The sequence below is a fragment of the Chrysochloris asiatica genome, unplaced genomic scaffold (genome assembly GCF_000296735.1).
Source record: "Chrysochloris asiatica unplaced genomic scaffold, ChrAsi1.0 scaffold00009, whole genome shotgun sequence".
NCBI classification, from domain to species: domain Eukaryota; kingdom Metazoa; phylum Chordata; class Mammalia; order Afrosoricida; family Chrysochloridae; genus Chrysochloris; species Chrysochloris asiatica.
This window is the reverse complement of record NW_006408527.1, coordinates 1,128,295-1,154,080: the sequence shown is the minus strand read 5'-3', so window position 1 is coordinate 1,154,080 and position 25,786 is coordinate 1,128,295. Positions and strand designations below refer to the sequence as shown.

General features: G+C 37.2%; 1 protein-coding gene across 1 annotated transcript in view; it reads right to left on the bottom strand.

The window, feature by feature from the left end:
* Nucleotides 1-25,786, bottom strand: part of USH2A (Usher syndrome 2A (autosomal recessive, mild)) — a 1,370,557-nt gene that overhangs the window by 310,004 nt on the left and 1,034,767 nt on the right. Inside the window, 4 exon segments of the mRNA XM_006834191.1 lie at nucleotides 1,084-1,279; nucleotides 17,402-17,514; nucleotides 22,435-22,639; nucleotides 23,956-24,163. Of these exon segments, the coding sequence (XP_006834254.1) occupies nucleotides 1,084-1,279; nucleotides 17,402-17,514; nucleotides 22,435-22,639; nucleotides 23,956-24,163 (722 nt within the window).

Here is a 25,786-nt window from a genome sequence, read left to right as displayed (position 1 = left end):
TATACTGCTATCATATACATACATTGTTGTTGTTAAGTGCTATGGAGTTGGGTTCTAACCCATAGCAACCGGGTATAGGGTTTCCAAAGAGCGACTGGTGAGCTTGAACTGCTGCCCTTGTGGTTCAAACCGACTTTGCAGTCCAGCAAATTAGGACCTCAGGACTCTACACATTGTTGTTAAGTGCTGTCAAGTCGGTTCCGACCCATAGCAATGCAGTATAGGGATTTCTGAGGAGTGGTAGGGAGCTCCAAAAAATTAATGGAAAAATAGATTTAAAGATAATGTAATTTTTCCACAAGCTTTTTGAAGCCCCTTCGTATATGTACACTCACACACATATGTATAACTGGTCAGTGCTACTAGATTTATGACATTTTTTAGATGTTAACCACTGCCACACTCATGTCAGTCGTAATAGTTTGCCTTTCATTCCAGATCATTTCAGTAGCTCACTTCCTTAATAATTGTGTTCTTTTGCAGTGAATCTTATGAATTTATAAGTAGTTTTTGCCATTGAATATATGATGCTGTTGTTGACAAACAGAAACATTATTACTTCATTATATGAAATCTTACCTTCAAATAAGGATTTCCTCATCATTTGTCAATAAAAGTGATTTACAAACTCCTCTGTCTGGCTGTCCTATTGATCTGATACCTAAACGGCAATTAATATAAGCATTAATCTGCAAATGACCATAATATAAAAATACTTATGACAAACCACAAAAGGTCCTATCCACAATTTCTCACCTGTGTCAGGTAGACATATACACATTTTTAGGTGAATGGATTTGATGTAAAAAAAAAATTCAAGTCACTCAATCAGATATGAATTGGGGAGGTTCCTTATATTCCAATAAACTAATATTTCCTGTGAAGGTGATGAAAAATGAGGTGGTTAAAATGCTCATGAGGATGATAGGATTTTTTATAAGCATCCTTACATCTCTATGGGTTCTTCTTGATAGAGTAGAGGAAGTAGTGACTATGATAAATGGTGGTTTAAGAAGCAAGTCATTTTACCTGGAATGTTTATTGAGAAAAGCATATTTCACTGACTAGTTTAAAAAGATTTACCTTAGCTTCAGGAGAACAGCACATGTCTCCACAGATAGTCTCTGGTTTTTGACATTTCACCCCCATGCACACATCACTGTTGTTCTTCATCAACTTCCGGGCTACAGAGCATGGATACCATGTTTTCCGGGAAAGAGCATATCCAAGAATGATGCCATTTGGCCTCACAGGAGATACCCAGTCAATTTGAAGGGATCTGTAACGAGAGAAAGAATAGTCAATACTTCTGAAAATACAACATTTAACACTGCTGCTATTATCCTCACCTACCTTTCAATTAATCTTCCAGATTGGTCATCAGGTTTATTTCATCAACTTCCTAATTAATATGTAGCAGCAAAATGAGAGTTTCCAGTCAAAATAATTTTTATGATGGGAAAACATAATTTTCTCTTACTGGGAAAACTTCAAATAGACACACACACACAGTTAGTAGCTTATATGCATATCATAAAATATGCAAACATATTTCTAATATGTTGCATATGTATATGGGTTGCAACGTGGGGTAGACGTGCAGTGAGGAGCTCTGTCACCAACAACACAGAATACTGGACCAAGCCAGTTCAGGGGATGGTGCTAGAACTCTAAACAACATATAAAGGAATATTTAGAAGCTTGAAAGGCTTACAGATAAGGGAATTTGTAGCAGAATCAAGAAATCCATTGCGTTCTAATTCAAGGTGCTCAGCTATTCCCAGAGAGAACAAGCAGAGGTAGGATCAGAACAGCCATGAACACCTGACAGAACCACGGAGATACGGGTGTGGACATTCTTTTTGTGTGTGTGTGTGTGTGTGTCCATTTATTGGTCTCTTGCTCTCTGCGCACCTCCATTCTGGTGACTAGAGGGGATTCCTGAGCGAATGGACACCCCACCCCCACCCCTGGAGGGTTCTACTATGCATGTGCACAGATTTCCTCAAAATTTAAAGTGACAGTTTCCACATAAAACCAAACAGCCACCACTGGTCTATCAGTTTGTCATACTGCGGTGGCTTGTGAGTTGCTGTGATTCTGAGAGCTATGCCCCCGATATTTTAAATACCAGCAGGGTCACCCATGGTGGACAGGTTTCATATGCGCTTCCAGACAAAGAGAGACTACCAAGAAAGAGTAATGAACTAATTCCGAATATTTAGTCACTGAAAACTTATGAATAGCAGAGAACCACTGTCAGATATAGTGCCAGGAAATGTGGCCCTCAGGTTGTTAGGTACTCAAAATGCAACTGGGGAAGAGCTGCCTCCTCAAAGTAGAGTTGACCATGATGACATGACTGGAGTAAAGCCATGGGAGAAAACCCCATGGGACCTTCATTTGCTGATGGGGCACAACTCAAAGTGAAGAGAAACAGCTATAAACATCCTTTGACAATCGGAAAATGGAATGTATGAAGTATGAACCTGGAAAAATTGGAAGTTGTCAAAAATGAAATGGAACACATAAACATCCATATCTTAGGCATTAGTGAGCTGAAATGGACTGATATTGGCCATTTTGAATCTGACAACCACATGGTTTACTATGCCAGGAATGACAAATTGAAGAGGAATGGTGTTGCATTCATCGTCAAAAAAAAAAAAAAAACAACATATCCAGATCAGTCATGAGGTACAACCCTATGTTAGGATAATATCCATGCGCCTACAGTGCAGCCCAGTTAATACCATTATTATTCAAATTTATGCACCAACCAGTAAAGCCTGTGAGGATGAAATAGAAGAATTCTACCAACTTCTTCAATTTGAAATCGATCAAATATGCAATCAGATGTATTGATCATTACTGGTGATTGGAATGCAAAGCTTGTGAGCAAAGACAAAGGATCAGTAGTTGGAAAATATGGTCTTGGTGACAGAAATGATATTGGAGAATGCATGATAGAATTTGCAAAACCAATGATTTGTTTATTTCAAATATCTTCTTTAGATAGCATAAGTGACGACTATACACATGGACCTCAACAGATGGAATATACAGAAATCAAACCGACTACATCTGTGGAAAGAGATGATGGAAAAGCTCTATATCATCAGTGAAAACAAGGCCAGAGGCAGACTGTGGAACAGACTATTAATTACTCATATATAAATTCAAACTGAAGTTGAAGAACATGAAAATAAGTCCACGAGAGCCACAGTATGAACTTAAATATATCCCAACTGAATTTAGAGATCTGAAGAACAGATTTGATACATTAAACACTAAAGACCAAAGAGCAGAAGAGTTGTGGGATGACATCAAGAACACCATACATGAAGAAAGCAAAAAGTCATTGAGAAGACAAGAAAGAAGGAAAAGGTCAAGATGGATGTCAGAAGAGACACTGAAATTTGCTCTCCAGTTAGAGATGCTAAAGCAAATGGAAGAAATGAGGAGGTAAAAGAGATGAACAGAAAATTCAAAGATCAGCTCGATGAGATAAAGCCAAATATTACAACAAAATGTGCAAAGATCTGGAATCAGAAAACCAAAAAGGAAGAACACACTCAACATTTCTCAAGCTGGAGAAACTGAAGAAAAAATTCAAGCCTCAGCTTTCATTATTAAACGATTCTCTGGGCAGATTATTGAATGATGCACAAAGCATCAAGACAAGATGGAAGGAATACACAAAGTCACTGTACCAAAAGGAAATGGTTAATATTCAACCATTTCAAGATGTAGCATATGATCAAGAGCCAATGATACTGAATGAGGAAGTCCAAGGTGCACTGAAGGAATTGGCAAAGAACAAGGCACCAGGAATTGATGGAATCAAAACTGAAATCTTTCAAGAAAGTGAGGCAGCACAGGAGGCACTCACTCATCTCTGTCAAGAAATTTGGAAGACAACTATGTGGCCGACTGAATGGAAGAGATCCATATTTGTGCCAATTCCAAAGAGAGGTGACCCAATGGAATGCGGAAAGCATCAGCCAATCTCTTTGATATCCCATGTGAATAAAGTTTTTCTAAAGGTAATATAGAAATGGCTACAATAATACATTGACATAGAACTTCCAGAGGTTCAAGCTGGATTCAGAAGTGGCCATGGAACGAGGGATATCATTGCTGATGTCTGATGGATCTTGGCTGAAAGCAGAGAATATCAGAAAGATGTTTACCTGTGCTTTATTGACTACGCAAAGGCTTTTGATTGTGTGGATCATGACAAGCTATGGACAACATTGCGAAGTATGAGTATTTTGGAACACTTAATCGTGCTCATGAGGAATTTGCACCTGGACCAAGAGGCAGTTGTTCGAACAGAACATGGGAACACTGAATGGTTTAAAATTAAGAAAGGTGTGCGACAAGGTTGTATTCTTTGTAATATATATATATATATATATATATATATATATATATAATGTGCTGGTCTGCAAGGTCGGTTTAACCACAGGTCGGTTTGAACTGTAGTGTCTGTAGTTTAAGCTCACCAGTCGCTCCATGGAAACCCTATTCAGGGTCACTATGCATTAGAATTCACTAGGCAGGCATTACTTAACAACAAGGGCCATAGACTTGGGCTCCACTTGTTTCTATCAGACTAATAAACCTGATCATTTTTATGATTTTGAGTTCTGTCCCACATTCCTCTCCCACTCTATCTAGGACTTCCTAGTGTGAGCCCCGTTCAGACTTGTTGTTTGGTGCCAACTCATAGCAACCCTATGCACAACAGAATGAAACACTGCCCTGTCCTGAGCCAACCTTACAATCATTACTATGTTTGAGCCCACTGCTGCTGCCACTGTGCCAATCCATCTCGCTAGGGGGTCCTCCTCTTTTTCTCTGGCCCTCCACTTTACCAAACATGATATCCTTCTCCAGTGACTGATCCCTCCTGGAAATATCTCCAAAGTATGAGAGACAAAGTCTGGCCATCCTGCTTCCAAGGAGCACTATGACTGCACTACTTCCAACACAGATCTATTTGTTCTTTGAGCAGTCCTTGGTACTTTCAATATTCTCCTTGTTGTTGTTGCTAAGTGCCATCGAGTCAGGATCCGACTTATAGCGACCCTGTGGGTCTCCGGCGAGCAGCTGGTGAGTTGGAAGCGCACACCTTTACGGCCCAAACTGACTTTGCAGTTTACCACATTAATCAGCAGCACCACAGCAGAAGTCCAATATTCTCCTACAACACCATAACTCAAATGCATCAGTTCTTCTGCGGTCTTCTTTATTCACTGTGCAACTTTTGCATGCAAATGTGGTTCGGTCAGGTGCACCTTAGTCCTCAAACTGATATTTTTGCTCTTTAACAGTTTAAAGAGGTCTTGTGCAGCAGATTGGCCCAATGCACTTGATTTCTTGACTGCTGCTTCAATCAATGTTGATGGTTGATCTGAGCAAAATGAAGTCTTTGACAATTTCAACATTTTCTCTTTTTATATGGATGTTTATTGATCCAGTGGTCATGATTTTTGTTTTCTTTACATTGAGATGCAATCCATACAAAAGGCTATGGTCTTTGATCTTCCTCAGTAAGTATTTTAAGTCCTCTTCACTTTTAGCAAGCAAAGTTGTATTATCTGCACATCACAAATTGTTAATGAGTCTTCCTCCAATTCTGATGCCATGGTTTTCTTCATATAATCCAGCTTCTTGGATTATCTGCTCAGCACACAGATTGAATAAGTATGATGAAAGAATGCAATCTTGTCGCACACCTTTCCTAATTTAAAACCATTTGGTGTTCCCTTGTTATGCTTGAACAACTGCCTCTTGTTCTATGTACAGGTTTCTCATGAGCACAATTAAGTGTTTCAGAATACTCATACTTTTCAATGTTGTCCATAGCTTGTCATGATCCACATAATCAAAAGTTTTTGCATATTCAATAAAGCACAGGCAAACATCTTTCTGGTATTCTCTGCTTTCAGCCAAGATCCAGCTGATGTCAGCAATGATACCCCTCATTCCACATTCTTTCTGAATCTGGCTTGAACCTATGGAAGTTCTGCGTCAATGTATGATTGCAACGGTTTTTGCATCTTCTTTCGTAAAACTTTACTCATATGGGATAGCAATGATATCGTCCAATGAATTCTGCTTTTCGTTGGGTCATCTTTCTTTGGAATGGGCACAACTACAAATCTCTTCCAGTGAGTTTGCCAGGTAGTTATCTTCTCAGAGTTGCTAGCAGAGGTAGCTAGCCATCATCTTGTTCTTCTGATCTCAAGTTCTTACAGACTGAAGTTCTCCTACTAAGAACATGAGTAGATGTATGTTCGTTTCTTGCTGTAAAGATTTATAGTTTTCACTGTATAGGTCTTTATGGTTTATTGGTTAGGCTTCTTCCTATGAATTTACAACTTAGGTGGTAATTTTAAGTAACGTTGCTTTATTGATTTCCTTTTCAGAATTCTCCTTTTTAGTGTAAAGGAACCCAACTGATTTTTGTATATTGATCGTGTACCCTGTACCTTTGCAGAATTCTTCTATTAGATCTAACAGCTATGTTGTGGAGATGCTTCTTCATTTTTGACACATATAAACAGATTTTCCCCAATAATATTTAAATAGTATAATCAGGTATGCTTTGCTGTTAGTACTATGTTGTTGTTAAGTGCTGCCAAGTTGGTTCGGACTCTTAACAACCTTTTTTAGGGCTTATGAGGAGCAGTTGGTGCGTCTGAACTGCTGGCCTTGTGGTTAGCAGTCCAGTACTTATCCTACAGCGCCACCCCAGGATTGATAAGTCTTATAACAAATACCTTTATATTATCACGCTCTTAAAGAAGGTGCATGACTCTAAATTTGAGTCACAAGCTCATTATAAATGTAAGTATACTTTTTGGGGTTTGTATATAATGAGGGCATAAAATCTGACCCAAACTTTACTAATGCAATGATGTATTAGTATTTCACTTACTGTAATGAATGAGATCATAAGGTAAAGCTATTTAGAGAGAAGACAACGTTGAAGAAAAGTACTCTCAAGTTAATGTCAGAGAACTTCAATTCTGCACATTGATCTACTTGCTAGAATGTTGTTGTTAAGTGCCACCAACACCTGTACTACCTTTAGTAATTTCTTCATAAGCTCTATAAGCATAAATTAGTTTGTTTAAGTTTTTAACATAACCTCAGAGATATGGACATGATTTTTGTCTTTCAGTTTGGTAACGAAAACTCACTGTTTGAAAAAATTTAAGTAAATATAAAATAATCATTATTTTTGTTCTCTTTGTTTATCCCAAAAGAGGTAGAACTCTGACCATCATGATTAATTCCAATTTGTAATTCTAGAATTTCCAACTAGAACAACTAAGCAATTGCACATAGTTGTAAGATACCATTAACATTTAAATTTTAGTGGGGACTTTGGAACAAAGCAAGTGCACATGAGCTATATTCCTATATTTCAAAGATCTTATTATCAACTCTTCATATTAACTTATGTTAGTCACTTATCTGCTACTGTGCAAAGTAATGTCGTTTCTAAACCTTTCATTTTAAAAAGGAATAGATACTTGCGGGCATGCTGGGCACTATCCGAATTTCAAGTGACATCACATATTAGGAATTCAATTAATCCCCGATAGTTACATTAAAAGGCATCAGTCAAGATAAACCTTGACATTTTAATAAGCTACCCAAAAAAGAAAATTATTAACGTATTTTCTTGTACATATGAACACAGAACTTTCTGTGATATCACTCTAGATAGATATTCCCATGTCACCTACAAGAGAATGGTTTCATAGACGGCTTGTATATTTGTTGCAATTATTATAAGGCCTTGATCCACATCTCAAAACTCTTCCTTCTGCGGATTCCTCATTAATTATGATCATAGGACAATTGTTGGACCTGTATAACAGAACTAAATACATTCCAAATGGTCTAATTCAAGGTTTTCCCATATCCTTTAAATATTCAGAAAACCCCACTCCAAAGTAAGAGTCCAGACTTTTCTACAAAAGCACATTAGAATGCTGTCATTTATCTCCCTAACTTTCCATATTGTTGGGTGAGGGAATTTAGAATATGGGTGAAGAAAAGGTGATTGGATATTTTGCTACCCATTGCCTAACATTCCCCCTATTAAAAAAATACTCTTTAAAAGAAAAAAAGATGTAAAATTTTAACTTCAGAACACAAGCTATGAGCCACTGGAAAACTCAGGAAGGGAAAATCAAGGATAAAAGCAATTCCTGATATCCAATTTCACCTCAGATTTGGTGAGGAAAAACTTTTTTTTCCCACCAAACTGTGACTGCTTGTGCCATACTCGACTCCAAGCTATGTAATTTTCAAATATAGGAGGCTTTAAGGCCAATGATAGTGGTCTATCTTGCAGTTACAGAGACCTAGGCTATGAGGCGATCACAAATAAAGACTTCTGAAAAGGTGCTGTGAAAAATGCCATTTATGTTATTCAGTGCCTTGAGGCAAATTTTAAAACAATTATTTGTGAATGCTACAAAGACTTTATACCTCAGACTTCTCATCAATAATACAGCCCCAAACTGGTTTGGAACTCAGAAAGCTGCCATGCTTCCAATTAAAGGCAATAAAAGACATGATCTGAGTTCTCTCTCTGCCTTCCCTTGAGCCTCATGCCTGGAAATCATACATTTTGAAACACTGGCAGTAATGTAATAAAATCTTTTTCTTGTTTATGTTCTTCTTTTGCTTATCCATTTATGGCGAATAAATAAGTAAAATTCACAGGCAGTCCAGTGCCCAGTGAAGCTGTCAGCTGTAGTGTTTGTCATATTTCAGTCAAAGCCAGAGCTAGCCAGCCATCTTCATCCAGTGTAGTCTGTACATTCTCAAGGACCAGAATTAATGAATTAGCTATTGATTAAATTCCACTCTAGCAAATCCACCAAAGCAAATAAATGAACTACTCAGGGCACATGTAGGCCATGGCCAGACATGTCTGGGCTATCGATCAGTAGTTAGTATTCTTTGGGGATATAAAAGTAGCTGATGATAATATGACAAGTATGGAAAATGCAATGTAAAAACAGTTTGTTTCCAGATGAGCAGCCTATAAAACTAGAAGAGTCCAGCTGACATTTCTACATTTGTGTGTTATAGAATCTTTAGTTACTCTATAAAAGGGAAATATTCATCATTGTCCATACTACAGACAATATAATCTAAAGCAAGGTATACATTAAGGCTAAAGACAAACAGGAATAGATGTACTCCATTGACATCATCAGAATTGTATGCTAACTGTATATGTTATTAACATATATGCATGTCAAATTTCAGTTCTGGTATGACACTGTAGGATAAGCACTGGGCTGTTAACTGCCAGATTGGTGGTTCAAATTCACCAGCTGCTCCTTGGAAACCCTACACAGAGTTGCTGTGAGTTGGGACTGACTTGAAGGCACTTAACAACAACTGCATTTTACCAAAAATAAACAAAACTCTAAGGAATACCTTTCTTAATAGAAACCAAATTACTTTAAATGCTTTAGAAGTAAAAGGAAATCCAGTCTATTGGCATTTCTTTCTGGAAGGACTTCACATTTGATTTTGCATGCTGGTAATAAAGAGAATCCTGGTGTGGTGCTGTGGGTTAATGCGCCAGACTGCAAAGCTGTTTGAACTGCAAGGTCGGCAGTTCAAGTTCACCAGCTGCTCCTCGGAAACCCTACTATACAGGGTTGCTATGGGTTGGAACCAACTCGAAGGCACTTCACAACAACAAATATAAAAGAGATTTTTAAATCAAAATAGAAATGTAACTAACGTGTGTACATTGCCAAAAGTATAATGGAATTACACACACAGTTACATGCACACAGGAGACTAACTGCTTTGGTATCCGTATAATTTTGATTAATGGCTTGGCAGCCTATACCTGCTCTTTGGATCTCGCCTTTGGAAAACGTTGATTTATATTAAGAAAGGAAAGATTTTTTTACATGTTAATATTTAGCTGTGAATGTTTTCTCTCAAGATTTTTGACTAAAAAAAGAAGTTGCGAAAGACAATGGAATAAATATGGTGGTGGGGGACTTCCTGTTCTGTCCAAGATGGTGTGTGCCTATTACAGCCTATCTCTCCCACTGATTACTAAAGCCTCTGGACAAATTTCAAAAGCAACTACCTTTGGACTCTGAAATGTTAACCACGGCAGACAGATCAAACGGGGAGCCAAAACTTGAAGGGCAAATCTAACAGGACAAGTTTCTCATCCATCACCAACACGAACAAACTCACGTCCCCACCTCCACCCGGGCGCAAGTTTTTATCTTCCATCTTTAAACCAAGAGCAAATCCAGTGTGTGACTGTGTTCAGTACAAGCAAAATCTGACAGAAATCGTCTTTTTGGCTAAAGTACCTAGAACAAAAGTTCTTGTAAACCAGAGCATGAGGGGGTAATCCCCATTTTGTTTTGCTTTGTTGTTTGTTTTTCCACTGTATCTCTGGTTGCTGTTCTGTGAGGGCTATTAGTCACAGGGCACCTAACCCACTCCTCTTAAAACGAAATAATTTTCAGTCCAGGAGAATCAGCAAAAGTGTTCTTTAGCTCTGTAGTCTCAGGGATATGGGGAATCTCACCCTTTCCCCACCAATGACAGTCACTCCCACCCAGTGATAGCCTCAGTTGTGCAAACTGTGATGTAGCCTGGAAATCAAACTTTTATGAGAAACCATGGGAAAGGAATCTGGAAAAGGAAGTTTAAGAAATAGAATTTAATCAATGAAGGAAATTTTGAGAGAGGAGAAATCTGGGGGAGACTTTAATTCTGTGCCTTAACCAATGTAGCACAAGACAAAGCATATCTGAAAAATACCATTTTCATACAATCACTTCTAGAAAACAGAAGAGGAAAGATCACTCCTAGACTCATTGTATAGAACCAAAATTACTATGGTACCAACACCAGCCCAAACTGTTACAGACCAATATGTTTTATGATCATAGCTACAAAAGTCCTCAACAAGATAATAGCCAGACTGCATCAAGCAAAATGTTAAAAAAATAATATATAACAATCATGTGGGGCTTAGCCAGAGATTAGAAACTTCTTTGGCCACTTGAAAAAATCAATCAATGTAATTACCCATATTGGCACAATAAAAATGTAGGAGAGCACTTGAAAAAATTCAATATTCATACAGGATTCAAACTCTCAGGGGAATTCTTCAACCTCATAAAGGACATCTCCAAAATAATAATAATAATAGTTAAGAACATATTTGACATATTTTAATGGTAAAAGATGGAAAGTTTTCTTTCAGAGACTAGAAACAAGTCAAGGATGTATGTTCTTTTCATGTTATTGAAGTATCCAGTGCAATAAGACATGAAAAGGAAATAAAAGGTATACAGATGGGAAAGAAATAAAACTGTTTCTTTTTATAGATGATATTATTTACTGTGTAAATCCAAAAAGTCTGCAAGAAAGCTTCTAGGAGTGAATTTAGTAAGGCCACAGATAAAAAGCCAGTATACTATATTCAACTGTCTTTATATGCACTAGCAATGAACAGTTGTATTTTTTTTGTTTAAGTAAAAGAACCATTATTAATAAATAAGCAAACAAACAAAATCAAACAAACCCATAGTGCCACACTAGGACCCCAAACAAACAATAGGCCCTCCAAATAGAAATAATAAGGTATAAATATTTGTATATGGAATTGTAAAAGCCGCCAATGAAATAAGTGAAAGATGATATAAATAATTAGAGTACATTTATCATGTTCAAGGAGCTGATAGAAGCTCACTGTTAAGTACTCAGCTGATAACTGAAAAGCTGGCAGTTGGAACCCACGCAGCTGCTTTGCGGGAGGAAAGACAGGAGAATCTATTCCTTTAAACATTATGTCCTAGAAAGTCCTCTGAGGCAGTTCTACTCTGTGATATGTAATCACTAAGAGTTGGAATCAACTCTACAACACCTCTACAATAAAAAGACAAATAATCCAATTTAAAGATGGGCAAAGGATACAAACAGGTAGTTCAGCAAAGAAAACATTCAGGTGACCAATAAACATAGGAAGAAATAATCTCGATCAACAGCCACTGTTAGGTGCCATCGAGTTTGTTCCAACTCATAGCAACCTTGGGTCTTCCAAAGAGCAGCTGATGGGTTTGAACCACTAACCCTGAGGTTAGCAATTGAGTGCTTAGGCTATACACCAAGACACCAGTAGCCAGTGCTGTTGTTACTAAGTGCCATCAAGTTAGTTCTGAGTCATAATGACCCTCATAAGGGTTTCCCAGAAGTGGCTCATAGATTTGAACCACCAACCTTGCAGTTAACAGCCCAGTGCTTATCCTACAGTGCCACGCTGTCCCCTCACTTTACCAAGCATGCCGTCCTTCTACAGGGACTGGCCCCTCCTGAAAACATGTCCAAAGTATGAGAGATGAAGTCTGGCCATCCTGGCTTCTAAGGAGAATTCTGGTTGCTCTTCCAAACATATTTGTTTGTTCTTCAGGCAGTCCATGGTACCTTTAATATTCTTCTCCAACACCATATCTCAAATGCATCAATGCTTTTATGGTCTTCCTTATTTATTGTTCAACTTTCATATGCATATGAAGATATTGAAAATACCATGGCTTGGGTCAGAAGCACTTTAGTACTAAACTGATACTTTTGCTCTCGAACACTTTAGAGTTCTTGTGCAGGTGATTTGTCTAATGCAATAATACATTGTTTGATTTCTTGACTGCTGCTTTCCTGAGTGTTGATGGTGGATCCAAGTAAAATGAACTCTTTGACAATTTCAATCTTTTCTCTGTTTATCATAGTGTTACTTATTGGTTCAGTGGTAAGGATTTTTGTTTTTTGTTACATTTACAATGTGTAATCCGTACTGAAGGCTGTGATCTTTGATCTTCATCAGTAAGTATCCATTGAAAATAGTTGACTAGAAGTTTTATGTAGATAGGGTGAGGCTTGTTGATTAGTGTACTTTCTTATGGGTGACCAGATGGCAAGCTGTGTTTGTTTTTTGTTTTTTGTTTTTAGGGCATCTCTGTTTGTTAGTATAGAAGGTATTTTATTTTGGGCCTTTCAGGCTTTTCCAAAGAAAACCATCTGACGAAAGGCATTTGAGAGGGCATGCTGGTATGGTGCTGTAGGATAAGCACTGAACTGTTAACCACAAGGTCAGCCAGCTGCTACTCAGGAACCCTTCACAAGGTCTTTAAGAGTCTAAACTGATTCATAAGTAACTTGTTTGAAAGCAGAACTAAGAAAACAAGCAGAGTCTTCCACCATGGAGGGTGTACATTTCATTTTATTATCACTTTCACCTGGTTTGTATCCCATCTTTCCACTGTGCCTGGTGTGTGCTGTGGAGCTGTTTCCAACTCATAGTGACCCTATACAGGGTTGCTGAGAGTGACTGGTATATTTGAACTGCAGACACTGTGGTTACCAGTCCAGTTGGTATCCTACAGAGTCTTATCAGGACTCACTGAGACTGTTGTTATGTGCTGTTGAGTGGGTTTTGACTCACAGAGATCCTGTATAGGATTTCTAAGGAGTGGCTGATGGGTTTGACCTGCGACCTTTAGGTTAGCAGTCCAGAGTCAAAATTCTTAAATGACTCGGATTCAGTTTTTACAGAGAATAAACTGGTGAGTGGAGTTTTCTTTGTGGAAGAAGAAAAGTAAATACCTGAATGCATAGGGTAGCTGTAAAGAAACTTGACTTTCAACCACTTCTCTGTAGATTTTTATTTTGTCTCCTGATTTCTGTGCCCTGATCTTACCCCATCTCCCTGCTCTTCAGAATCATTAACATTCTTAGGACTCTGCTTCTTAGGGTCTCTCCAGGAAAAATTAGCTTAATACCTGTCATTATCCCCTGGTGTCAATCTATCAGTTATATGTTTCTTCACTCTTATAAGATACATGTCTCTTAATGCCAAGTACAGCTTCAAAACTGTGTTGAATTCTATCTTTTGTTGTCTCCTCTCTCATTTTCCTCTCATTTTTAAGAATTTAAAAATATGTTTGCCACTCATTTAATATGTTTAATCTGTTTATCAGCAGAGGCTTCCTAGAGGAAAAGATATCCTAATAAAAAGGCATTTACAGATATTTGTTTCATTTCTTATAAAGCTTGAAAGTTATTTTTAACTACATATCAATTATAAAGAGCCCTGGTAGCATAGTGGGTTATGAGCTGGGCTGCTAACCATAAGGTCAGCAGTTCGAATCTGCAAGCGACTCTTTAAGGAGAACGATGAGGCTTTCTTCTTCTGTAAAGGTTTATTTTCCTCTGCTTTTTTGTGGAACATTTGGATGAACATCAATATCATTCTCCTAAATTCCCCTTCAGACAATTCCAAAGCCTCTTCACCCTCTAATAGTATTCCTAGTTTTTCTTTTTGGTTGTTTGTTGAGCACTCTATCTTGTTTCTGGATGTGAGCAGAAATTTTTTGTTGCTATTTAGGCACTGTGGTGCTGTTGTTTTTTGTGTTCATTAGATGAATGTATGATGGTGTATTCTTAAGTACACTCCAATTGCTGGCTTGTGGGTGTGATCTGGAGATGGGATTCTCTGTTCACTGCTCTTGCAGGTCTCTTTAAAGTATTTTTAACAGATGCAGGTTACATATACGGTTCTGATATATAGTAGCTGGTATTGTCTCTTGCACTATAGGTGGGGTTTTGCAGGGTGCAAGTGTAGCTTTGTTGTATGGCTGGAGTTGCTGTCTCTTGTTAGGTGAGGCATGAGTAGAAATTCCCACAAAAGTAGGAGGAAGGCCAAATTCAAGGCTAAACCCCAAAGTCAAGCATCATTAAAAAAAAAAAAAAAGTTATTTACATAAAGTAATGAGACCCAATAAAATCAGAGAAACAATAACCTAAAGTAAAATTAAAAATCACAGGAAAATATGAGTAATTATTTAGCATCGACCTGGTGAACAACAAAATGGACTCTATCCTTGAAAGTCAACTGCATCTGTTTCCTGTTTGAAACTGGGGAAATCCTTCTGCTGAGCTACTCCTCAGATCAGTATTAATTGTTCCACCTCATAAAACCTTGTGTGCATGATGCTACACCTTCCCTGGGGTGAGTATGAGCAAGACTGCCCTCTCTCAGGTCATTCAAATATTAAATCTCTAGCTGTAAGCCAACCGGAAATGCTCCCATAAAGATTTACAGCTTCCAAAACCCTATATATAGGGTCACTATAAGTCAGAACTGACTTGGTAGCACACAACAGCCAACAACCACATATAAATATGTAATCTAAGACATACGGGTATATCTTGCTTTACTATGATTCACTTTACTGCACTTCACAGATATTACACTCTTTACAAATTGAAAGTTTGAACACCCCTTTGACAAGTAAGTCTCTTGGCATCATTTCTCTAAGAGCTTGTGCTTATTTCATGTCTCTGTGTCACATTTTGATAAATCTCACAATATTTCAAAAATTTTTGGATGGAGAAGAACTGCTCCATATGGTTTCTAAGGCTGTAGGTCTTTACAGAAGCAGTCTGCTACATCTTTCTTTCACTGAGCATCTGGTGGGTTGGAACCAGAAATCTTTCAGTTAGCAGCTTAGTGCTATTACCACTGTACTACTAGGGTCCCTTCAACTAGAGTTCCTCCTCAGTTCTTAAAGACTCAAGTCAAATGCCACATCCTCTATGAAACAGTCACAGCTAATCCTAGCTAGTTTGGTACTTTTTTCTTTATTCTCTTCTTGCACACTGCAAACCTCTGATGTAGTACCAGAGACTTCTGAAAGTTCATGGAAAAATTTGATTTTTCCAAGAACATTTTGAAGCCTCTTCATGTTTTTCAAATTGTTCTAGAATTACTTATATTCAGTGAGTGTCTCGTACAGATTGAAACCATGTTTTATACTTCTGTATATCACTTTTGTTACCTACATTATTATCGCCACAAAATGTGTTTGTTGAAAGAATAAATAATGTCATAGTTGTTTAGTGCCATCGAGTCAGTTCTGACTCATAGAATAAGCATCCATTAACTTGAGCATTTCCCTTCTGCATAGCAAGTAATCTTATGCATAGGTAGTGATGAACTGGCTGAGGGGATTATCAATTATGCTGCTGTTTTTGTTGTTAGGTACCATCTAGTTGATTCCAACTCAGTACCACGTACAGAGTTGTGAGGTTGTAAACCTTTACAGTAGTAGAAAGTCTCATCTTTCTCTCGATGAATGGCTCGTGGTGTTTGAACTACCGAACTTGTGATTCATAGTCCAGTTGCTTACCCTATAGCACATAAGAATCTGTCATGTGTTGTATAAAATATGTCGTGCATTATGAGCTGAGCTGGTAAGCACAAGGCCAGCAGTTTGAATCTACCAGTAGCTCCTTGGGAGAAAAATGAGGCTACTGTAAAGACTTACTGCTTTCAAAATCATACACAGGGTCACGATGAGTCAGAACTGACTGGATGGCACACAACCACCACCATCAGGGACAGGGTGATTTTACCTGAACAACTAAAAACCTAGTTACTTGGGTTTTTCTAATGATTTTAATTACTAGTCCTCAAGGTCAGTACACATATTTTTGAACCATTAAAAAAAAAAAAAAAAAAAAGACCTCATGATTTCAATCTGCCAAAGAGGTATCCTTTAGAATTGAAATATTTTATTATTTTTAGTAAGACTATATGTGTGTGTATTTGCGTGAGAAGAGCAATTAATTTGGCAAGGGCAAAAGTATGATGTGGGAACAGATTCCTTTCTCCAGCCTCAGCTTTATTTTAGTAATGAATAATTATCATGGCATTTTTAGCTTGTGAAATTTGACTTTACATCTTCTTTTTATTATTGCTAACTTTGAATTGTAAAGGGGCTTACTTTCAAACTAGGGTCATTTCTCAGCAACAAAAGAATACAAAAAAAAAAAAAAGATTCTACAAAGAGTCTGATAAAATTGACAATGTTGATTCAAAGATTATGTCCTCTATTTATTTTACAAGTATTTCTAGCTTTAGGACAATCTGACATATGTAAATCTAATTTTTTTTCCAAGGAGATTAAGTTAGAATGTAGTCATTCTAATTAAAAATGTGTTATTTGCCACACAGACGGATTCGCTGAAGGACACCTTTAAATAAAAAGACTCCTTAGTACATTTAAGTATTTGTTCTTACATTACTAAGTAATGTGAAGTAAGGCTGGGCAATCTGGGAAATCAAAATGTAAATGTTCAAGGAATCTGGCCAATGAACATCAACAATTGTGCAATAAGATAAAAAAAATTTGATTTACACACATATTTAAAGCAGTTCATTAAGTGAGATTGTCATGGCTTTGAGGATACAATTGGTTTTCAATTTCTTTGCTTCTTATCAGAGTTCTTTACATTAACGGAAATAAATGTATACCTGGAGGTGATGCTGTGAATCATGGGGGTTGGTATATCACCTGGAGTCTCTTCGACAGTAGTGATTTGGGTTCCATTGCTTTTCACACAGGCATACTTTGTGCAGGCTTCAACCTGAAAACAGTAGTTCAAAAAAGAGTAGGTCCAGCTATTTTCGAAATGCAGACTGACAATGGACTGAATCTCACCCACTCTTACTTCATATGAACTGCTTCTCATGCCCTTTAGACTCTTGGGGTTCAATAAATATTCATTTTTGATATGAATGTACTCCAGTGGTACAAGCTCAAAGCAGATTACAGAACTGGGCTCAGGACAATTGATTTAGTATCTAAAATGGTGAGGCTTGATCTCTGGTTCCAACATTCAGAAAGAGACAGACATATTAATCTACTAAGAGCACAGTCAAGGCATGGAAATGACTAGGTAACAGTTTGCAAGTATAATAGGTTATCACTGCATACTGCTCCTTAGATCTATAACCAAGTCGTGTAATGATGGTATCTTCTGCAAGTCTTGACACTTTACAACAAATAACCTAAATGCTAATGTCTAATGGATGAAAAATGAGGCCTAGACAAGACTTCCAATGTGGTTGAGCTGTTTTATATCCATTTGTTCCAGCTGCAATTGTATCTTTATTTAATCACAGGAGAAAATCATCATTCACTCCTTTAATTCTGCCACCTAATCTGAATGAAAACTAAGGAGGGTGGAATAACTGAAGATTTGCTAAGGAGTTCATCAAACATTAGTAACACAAAAGGAACACACCCAGAAAGAGAAAGATGAATGTAGAGAAGGTTGCTAGTAGAACATCCTCACAGATACATCATTCTGTTATCAATTAAAGGATAAACCAAAGAGGAACTATACCTTTTCCAATGCTAATTTCCTTTCAGCACTTAATACATAAATGGAGGAGAGAAACTATATACTGTGATTCTTAAGTACCAATACTAAGCCTTTAAGTGAGGAAGTTTTCTTGCTTCACTGGCATTTAAGAAAAGACAAATGTGATTCTTCTTGTATTTATTTATAGATGTGACATTTTACTCATAGGGCAGTTGCACCTAAATGGGAATTGATGCATGCATATTTTTTTATAATGCTGTTTAAGTGTGTCTTTTACTTATGCCATAGAGAATTTTGAGATAAAACTTTAGATTCTTAAACTCTATCAAGGCTCTCTCCTTTGAGTATGTCCAATTAAAACACAACAAATTTAATGGTAAATGAACACAAATTTTACTTACTGCAAATAAAATAAACATATGGGAAATATTTTTCTATATGATAACTAAGAATCAACTCAACTGACTGTATTGTGTGTCTAATACATGCCAAATACTCTGGTATACAAATTATACTGTTCAGTCTTTCAGAAATTCGCAAATTTGGGCTCAGAGAAATCATAGATATGATCAACTGATAATATTTGAGATAACTAATTTGTGGGTTACAATGTACCCTATTGTCTTATTATATAAATATTAAGCATATACCGAAGCATAAACTATGTAGTCATATTCAAATGTTTCTCCAGAAAGCTTTTATTTGACTTGCGAGAAATATGCCAATATTTTCCTCATTTTTATTAACATTATAGTCCAACTTTCCATCTTTGGAGCATATTTCCAGTGCTATAGTTGTTTTGTATAATATGTGAATGAAACACAAATATGAGAATTTATCATATTACCATTAAAGACAAAACTGAACCAACTTTAAATTCATGTATATTGATCTCTTTTAAAATAAATATGCAAAGAAATTTATTTTAAAAATAGATTTGAGTTCATAGATGTGTCTGCTTTAAAATCAATAGTTCTTTTACAGAGGGGCTTAGAATAGAGAGCTTTAGTTCCAAAGTATTAGGCATTCTAATTATATGCACATTTTGAATGAAATCCAATTATCTTTGACATTATAATGAAGATCCGTTGAAATTTGATACTAAATTTTCCAGAAGTGTAACCGTTGTTCCAAGTGCAGTATTCTTGAATGGTGAAGAGGTTCACAACAGTATAGTTGTCAGGATAAGAATATTTAGTCACAAACAGCAAAATTCATATATTGAATTCAAATTAGTCTCTTGTCTCCTTCTGTTTCTGTGTTCCAGATGAGATGAAAATTCTACCACTGACTCAACCAAGTAAGTAGGACTTGAAGCCTCTCACACTAGAATAGGTCTGAAACACTTTTTTTGTTTCTTTCTTTTGGATTATATTCCACATTTTTTCTCTTGCTCTACCCAGAGCCTCCTATTGTGATCTCTTTCAGAGTGGTCAGCAATGGTAGCCAAGGATTATTGTTGTTGTTGTTAAGTGCCGTCGCCAAGTCAGTTCCGAGCCATAGCGACCCTGTATAGGGTTTCAAGGAGCAACTGGAGAGCCTGAACTGCCAAGCTTGTGGTTCAAACAGACTTTATTGTTCAGCGCATTAACCCACAGCACCGCACCAGGACTCCTATCTACTTCTTTTTTCAGGGTCCTGGAGGCTGGGATTCACATGGTAGTCCATGGAACACTTTTAAATATCAAATCTTGCTCCATGGTCAGATAAGGAGCTGGGCTTGTCTGCACAACTCCCAGTGATCTTAGCCACACTTTGTGTTTTAAATTCTAATAAAGTAACATTGGGTCATAATGGATTTGATGGCATCAGGAGTGGCTCTATAGGATAAGCACTGAATTGCTAATCACAAGGTCAGTGGTTCAAACCCATCAGTTGCTCAGGATCGCTACAAGTTGGAACCTACTTGACAGCAGTCAACAACAACAAATAACAGCACAACAAATAAATGAGCAGCCTTTGAGAGTTCAGTCTGCTTTTCTAACCTGTCATAGAACAAACTACAACTACCCCACAGGTTTCTAAAACTGTAATTTTTATGAAAGTAGACTGTCATATCATCCTTCTTCAATGGGGCAGCTGGTGGATTTGAACCATCAACCTTCTGGTTCCCAGACAAGCACTAACAACTGCATCACCAGGGTTCCTTGCTTTCTCTGCAGGGGCCCAAAAAGAGGACAATAAGCGAATCCTCCGTCACCTTCCTATACTACAATACTGTATTTCTTCTTATTTTGAGTGTGATCATGATTTTATTCTTTGATCTATGGTGTGTGCACCTAGATGGATTCATTCTAAGAGTAAATGGATATACATGTCAGTCTACATATTCCATTGAGTCCTGCTACGGTGCTATAGGACAAGCACTAGATTGCAAGGTCAGTTTGAACCACAAGATTGGCAGTTCAGACTCACCAGCTGCTCCCTGGAAACCCGATACAGGGTCACTATGAGTCAGAACCAACTCGTTGGCACTTAACAGCAACAACAACATATTCCATGCTGAGATAACTGAGACGGGCTACTGAAAATCAAGGCAGGTGACCAAAAAGAACAAATATACCTTTCTTGTTCCATCACATATCTTTTTATATGGTTTTCTTAGAAAGACAGCATTCTGGTGCAAGAAGCTAACGAATTCATTGTAGTCAAATTATTATGTATGCTTCACCTTAAGTAGTCAAATTATTATGTATGCTTCACCTTAGAATGAGGGAGCGCTACGTCTCTGTAGGATAAGCACTAAACTGGGAACAATGATAGCAGTTGGAGCCCATCAGTTGTTTAGAGGGAGAAAGATGAAGCTTTCTACTCCAGCAAAGATATTGTTGTTATTGTTAAGTGCTACTGAGTTGGTTCTGATCCATAGCGACTCTGTATAGAGTTCTGAGGAGCAGCTGGTGGGTTTGAGCCACTGAACTTGTGAATAGCAATCTAACACTTATTCTACATGACCACATTAGGACTCCCTTACAAACCCAATACAGAGTCACTTTGAACCGACTGGATGACATTTAACAACAACAACAACACCTTTCAAATGTGGGGAACAGAAGTTGATGGGAAAATGTAAAAGACAGCATTACTAAATAAACAGAGCCAGGGGAAAAACTGTGTGATTAGTTAAATTTACTGTGCTATTGTAAGTTTGTTTTTTTTTATAACATTTTTTCGTGAAATAAATTATAAACATTTTAGGAGCATTGTTTAATAATAACTTTTAAATATCTATAAACTTCAAGTTTCAGAAAGAATCTCCTTTTATCACTCATTTGTATATTTGGCCTTACTATCTTTTATGTATTAGTAGGCTAACAAATTTTTCAATTCTGAGGATATGTTTCTTGTTTGATATGCCTTACTATTCCTTATACGTTTCCTACTTTTAAGGTCAGAGACCTTAAGGTCTATGGGGTAGGCCTCAGACAGTCAATATCTTCTCTGGAATTATATACTAAAGTTTGTCACTTAAGTGCATAAATATTTTTCTAGAGCAGGGTGTACTGACACCCAGAGACCCACGGGCAAAAAAGTTTAAGTACATCCGCTCTCACATAGTTGGGAGTTATTGAACATTTGTTGAATGATGCGTGGATTTGTATTCTTTTATCCTCGGATAAAACTTTCTAATAGTTATTTATCTGCTAGATACTGACTTATATGTTCTTGTTGCTTTTAGAGTCACAGAATGCTAGCAGTAGCAGAATGTTTTGCATTCCCTAGTCCATTGCCCTTACAAAAGATAACATTGAGGCCAAGTGAGGCAATAGAACTTCCCCGAAGTTGTGAAACTAATAACAGGCACAGGGATAGAAAGAATGCTCCCAATTGTTCGGCTGATTCTGATTTTTATAACAGTAAAAGAACCAGGAAAAGGACAAACTGTTTGGCAAGATTTATTTTGACGAGGTGAGTTGCTTCATTTAGCCTGTTAGAATATCATCATCATCATTTTCCTTACTATCATTATATTCTCTCTCTGGGGACCCATGTGTTTGTCCACAGCAAATGGACTTAATCCCCGTCAATTTCTCTATTTTGTCTCTCCTTCCCCACCAAATAAATAATATGTAATCCAGATGGAAGGCTCCACTTACAGAAGTCACCCAGCACGTGTTATTTAGCATAATCATAAGCGTAACCATCAAAAACAGAAAAAGAAAAAGTCAGTGTTCTAACCTGAATGTCATAGATAGTGAAGGGAGACAGGTCTCTCAGAATGAACGACCCAGGCACATTCATTCCAGTCTTGTAGAGCTTATTATTTCCATAGATGGGATACTTAGTGACAACACCATTTGGGTTTGAAGGAGATGTCCAGATGACATGTACAGCTGTACTGTTGATGATGACAACCTCTGGAGGAAGCATGCCCTCAGGCTCTGGAATTAAAGGAAGAAACTGAATAAACTCCAGCTGTCTCTGAAAAAGCACTTGTTAAACTAAAGGCAGAGCCCTACTTAAGTTTAGCAAAGGCTTCACTGCTTATCTGTTTTCCTCTGATGAAGTTATCACAGTCTGTAGTCCTTTGTAAATTGCCTTATTATACTCTCAGTTAGAAACCATAAGAATTGGTGGTAAAATGTTTTATACCACCAGCATAGTGTTAATCTTCAAAACTATGTAATCAGTGGGATATGATGATCAGTTATTCACCCATCACTAACACATATCTATGAATTGCCTCTTCTTCATCCCTTCACCCCCCAGAATAGAATAGAAAAAATTGCCCCTTAAGCAAAATATAAAACTCAAATACACTGAAGCTGGTGGAACGTGAAAAATCATTTGATGTTACTAGCTTGTAACTCAAGCAATATGAAGCAATAATGCAATATTGTCATTATGTAAATGATTTTGAATGTTGATTACCATAGGTAATGATGAAATCTAACAATAGAAAAAAAAAAAACCTTGCTTAGCGTTAAATTACACAATTATTCAAGCATGTCAGAAATAACTATGCAAAAACCTATTTTTATCATAAGGACCCATCTTAACTAGTTGAAAAATTGTCCTTGTAATCCATTCTATTTTATAAACAAAAGGTGTCGACCTTTGGCACCACAAAGGGAAATGGGTTCCATACTTAAAGTGCTCTCTGCTAATGACCTGGAACACTTGCTTGGGAGGTAATGATATTATAATGTTTATAACGAGACTTTATAAAGCCAAAAAGATTAGAAAGACCATTCCAAACACATTTCAGATTCACAAGTTGTTTCCCTTGCTCACTCCTCCTTGCTAACTGGCTTAGAAATGAGTCATAGGCAATTTTTCTCAGTGGCTGAACTTCCACCTATGATTTCTGGTGATTCTAGGAGGGCCCTCACTGTGCTTGGCTGTCATTTTGAAAAGCATACTGCTTCATAGAGTAAATCTTAAAAACAAAGAAAAAAACGTTTCTAAATGTCACCATTTATTGATGTGAACTCAGCTCCAAACTAAGAAAAAACTGCAAAGAATAGGAAAAGAATGGGCTAATATCCCATTATTAGAACCTCGTGTTGCTGTCTCAATGGGACCACTTATTGATTCACCACTTGAAGACAGTGAGCACTTAAGCATTTTAGTTTAGCCCTCTTTCCCCCAACACCGGATATTTTATAATGGAGAATGACTGATCTCATCCTGACAAGAATGAATCAATTTCATTAGCATCTCTGAAGCTGAGCATCTCTTAAAAATCTGGACTCAGCCCCATCACAAGTGGTTGTGTACAGAATTCCACTGCGGATGCTGTGAACTCCACGGGAGACAGAGATAAAAATCTGATACTCTGTATTTGGATTTATGTGGCCAATGACATGGGAGTTTACATCTTGGAGGATTTTCAGAGATTCATTTGAGCTAGCAGAACTCCAAAAGAGTATATAATAATCAACACTGCTTTGTAGATCTTGAAGAGCTGTTGACAATAAATGTAGTACAGTGTACTGATTTAAGAGATTCTTAAGGGAAATGACAGAGGATACATTTTATCATTAGCTATTTCTAGGTTAGGAGTCCCTGGTTGGTGCAAATAACATCTTAGGCTACTAACTGAAAAGATGGAGGGTCTAAGCTATACAGAGAAAATGTAAAAGAAAGGCATGGTGATATGTTTCCATATTTCCATTCATAAACACCAGGGGTTGTCATTAGATAGAATAGACTCAATGGTAACTGGTTATTTTCACTGGAATGGGAAACAAAAAAAGCTTACAGAACATTCTTTTTGGTGATTCTAGTTAGGATGATTTAATTCATTTGTTTATTTTAACAAAGTTCATTTTCCCCTAAATCCTATAATTAGCTGGATAGAGTTTTACCTTACATAGGAAAATAAGTGGCTTAATTGTCTCTAATATTTTAATTATAGCACTGGATGATAAGCACTGGACTGCAAGGCTGGTTTGAATCATAAACTCGGCAGTTCAAACTCACCAGTTGCTTCTCAGAAACCTTATACAGGGACACTATGAGTTGGAACAAACTCGATGGCACTTAGCAATTATTTAACTAAACCTCAAAACTTTAATACAGTACTTCTGAAAGAATGCTGAGTACAATAAAATACACACCATAAAAACACTTTCTGTTCATATGCAACATAATCCTAGAGAGAAACTTTTGTTAATATAAATGAGGGCATTTCCTAACACAGATCTTGGTACATGGAACATGTTTTGACAGGCTAAAACAATTTCTAAATTTTCATCTTTAGGAGGATGATTAGGCTTTATACACTGCCGATGTACTGAAGCATTGTATCTTGCTCTCCTTAAGCACGATTCAGTAGGATTCCTGGGTGATCGTCAAAGTTCTATCAAGACACCCATCCTTATCTTTCAGTTCAATACGCATATGTGGGAGCTTCAAAAAGTTCATGGAAAAATTCCAATATTCCTTCATTCCACTTTTGCATGAACTTTTTGAAGATCCCTAGTATATGATATGGAGTCCAGTAGTGACACTGTGGGCTAATGCATCAGACTGAAAAGTTGTTTGAACTGCAAGGTTGTTGGTTCAAGCTCACCAGCTTCTCCTTGGAAACCTAATACAGGGTCACTGTGGGTCGGGATTGAGTTGACAGCACTTAACAACAACAAGTATATGATATAATCAACCACTTAAAAGAATGCCAACATCAATCATTTAACTGTGTCACAAATGTTGTTGTTGATATATACCGTGGAGTTGATTCCAACTTACAGTGATCCCATGTGACACTCATTTATATTAACATAAGTTTCTCTCTAGGATTATGTTGCATATGAACAGTTGCATATATAGGATAAGAGTTGGACCACCAGGTTGATTTGAACCTTACGGTCGTTGAGCCACTCCTTGGAATCCCTATAGAGGATTGTTATGAGTCAGAACCAACTCAACGGCACTTAACAATAACAATATTTATGGGAGCAGGTTTCCAGTTCTTTGTGGCATTGGAACCACTGCCTTTCAGTTAATAGTTGAGTGCTTAGCAGTTTGTGACACTGTGACAACAAGAGACTTCATTTTACCATCATAATATATATTCTTCAACCTT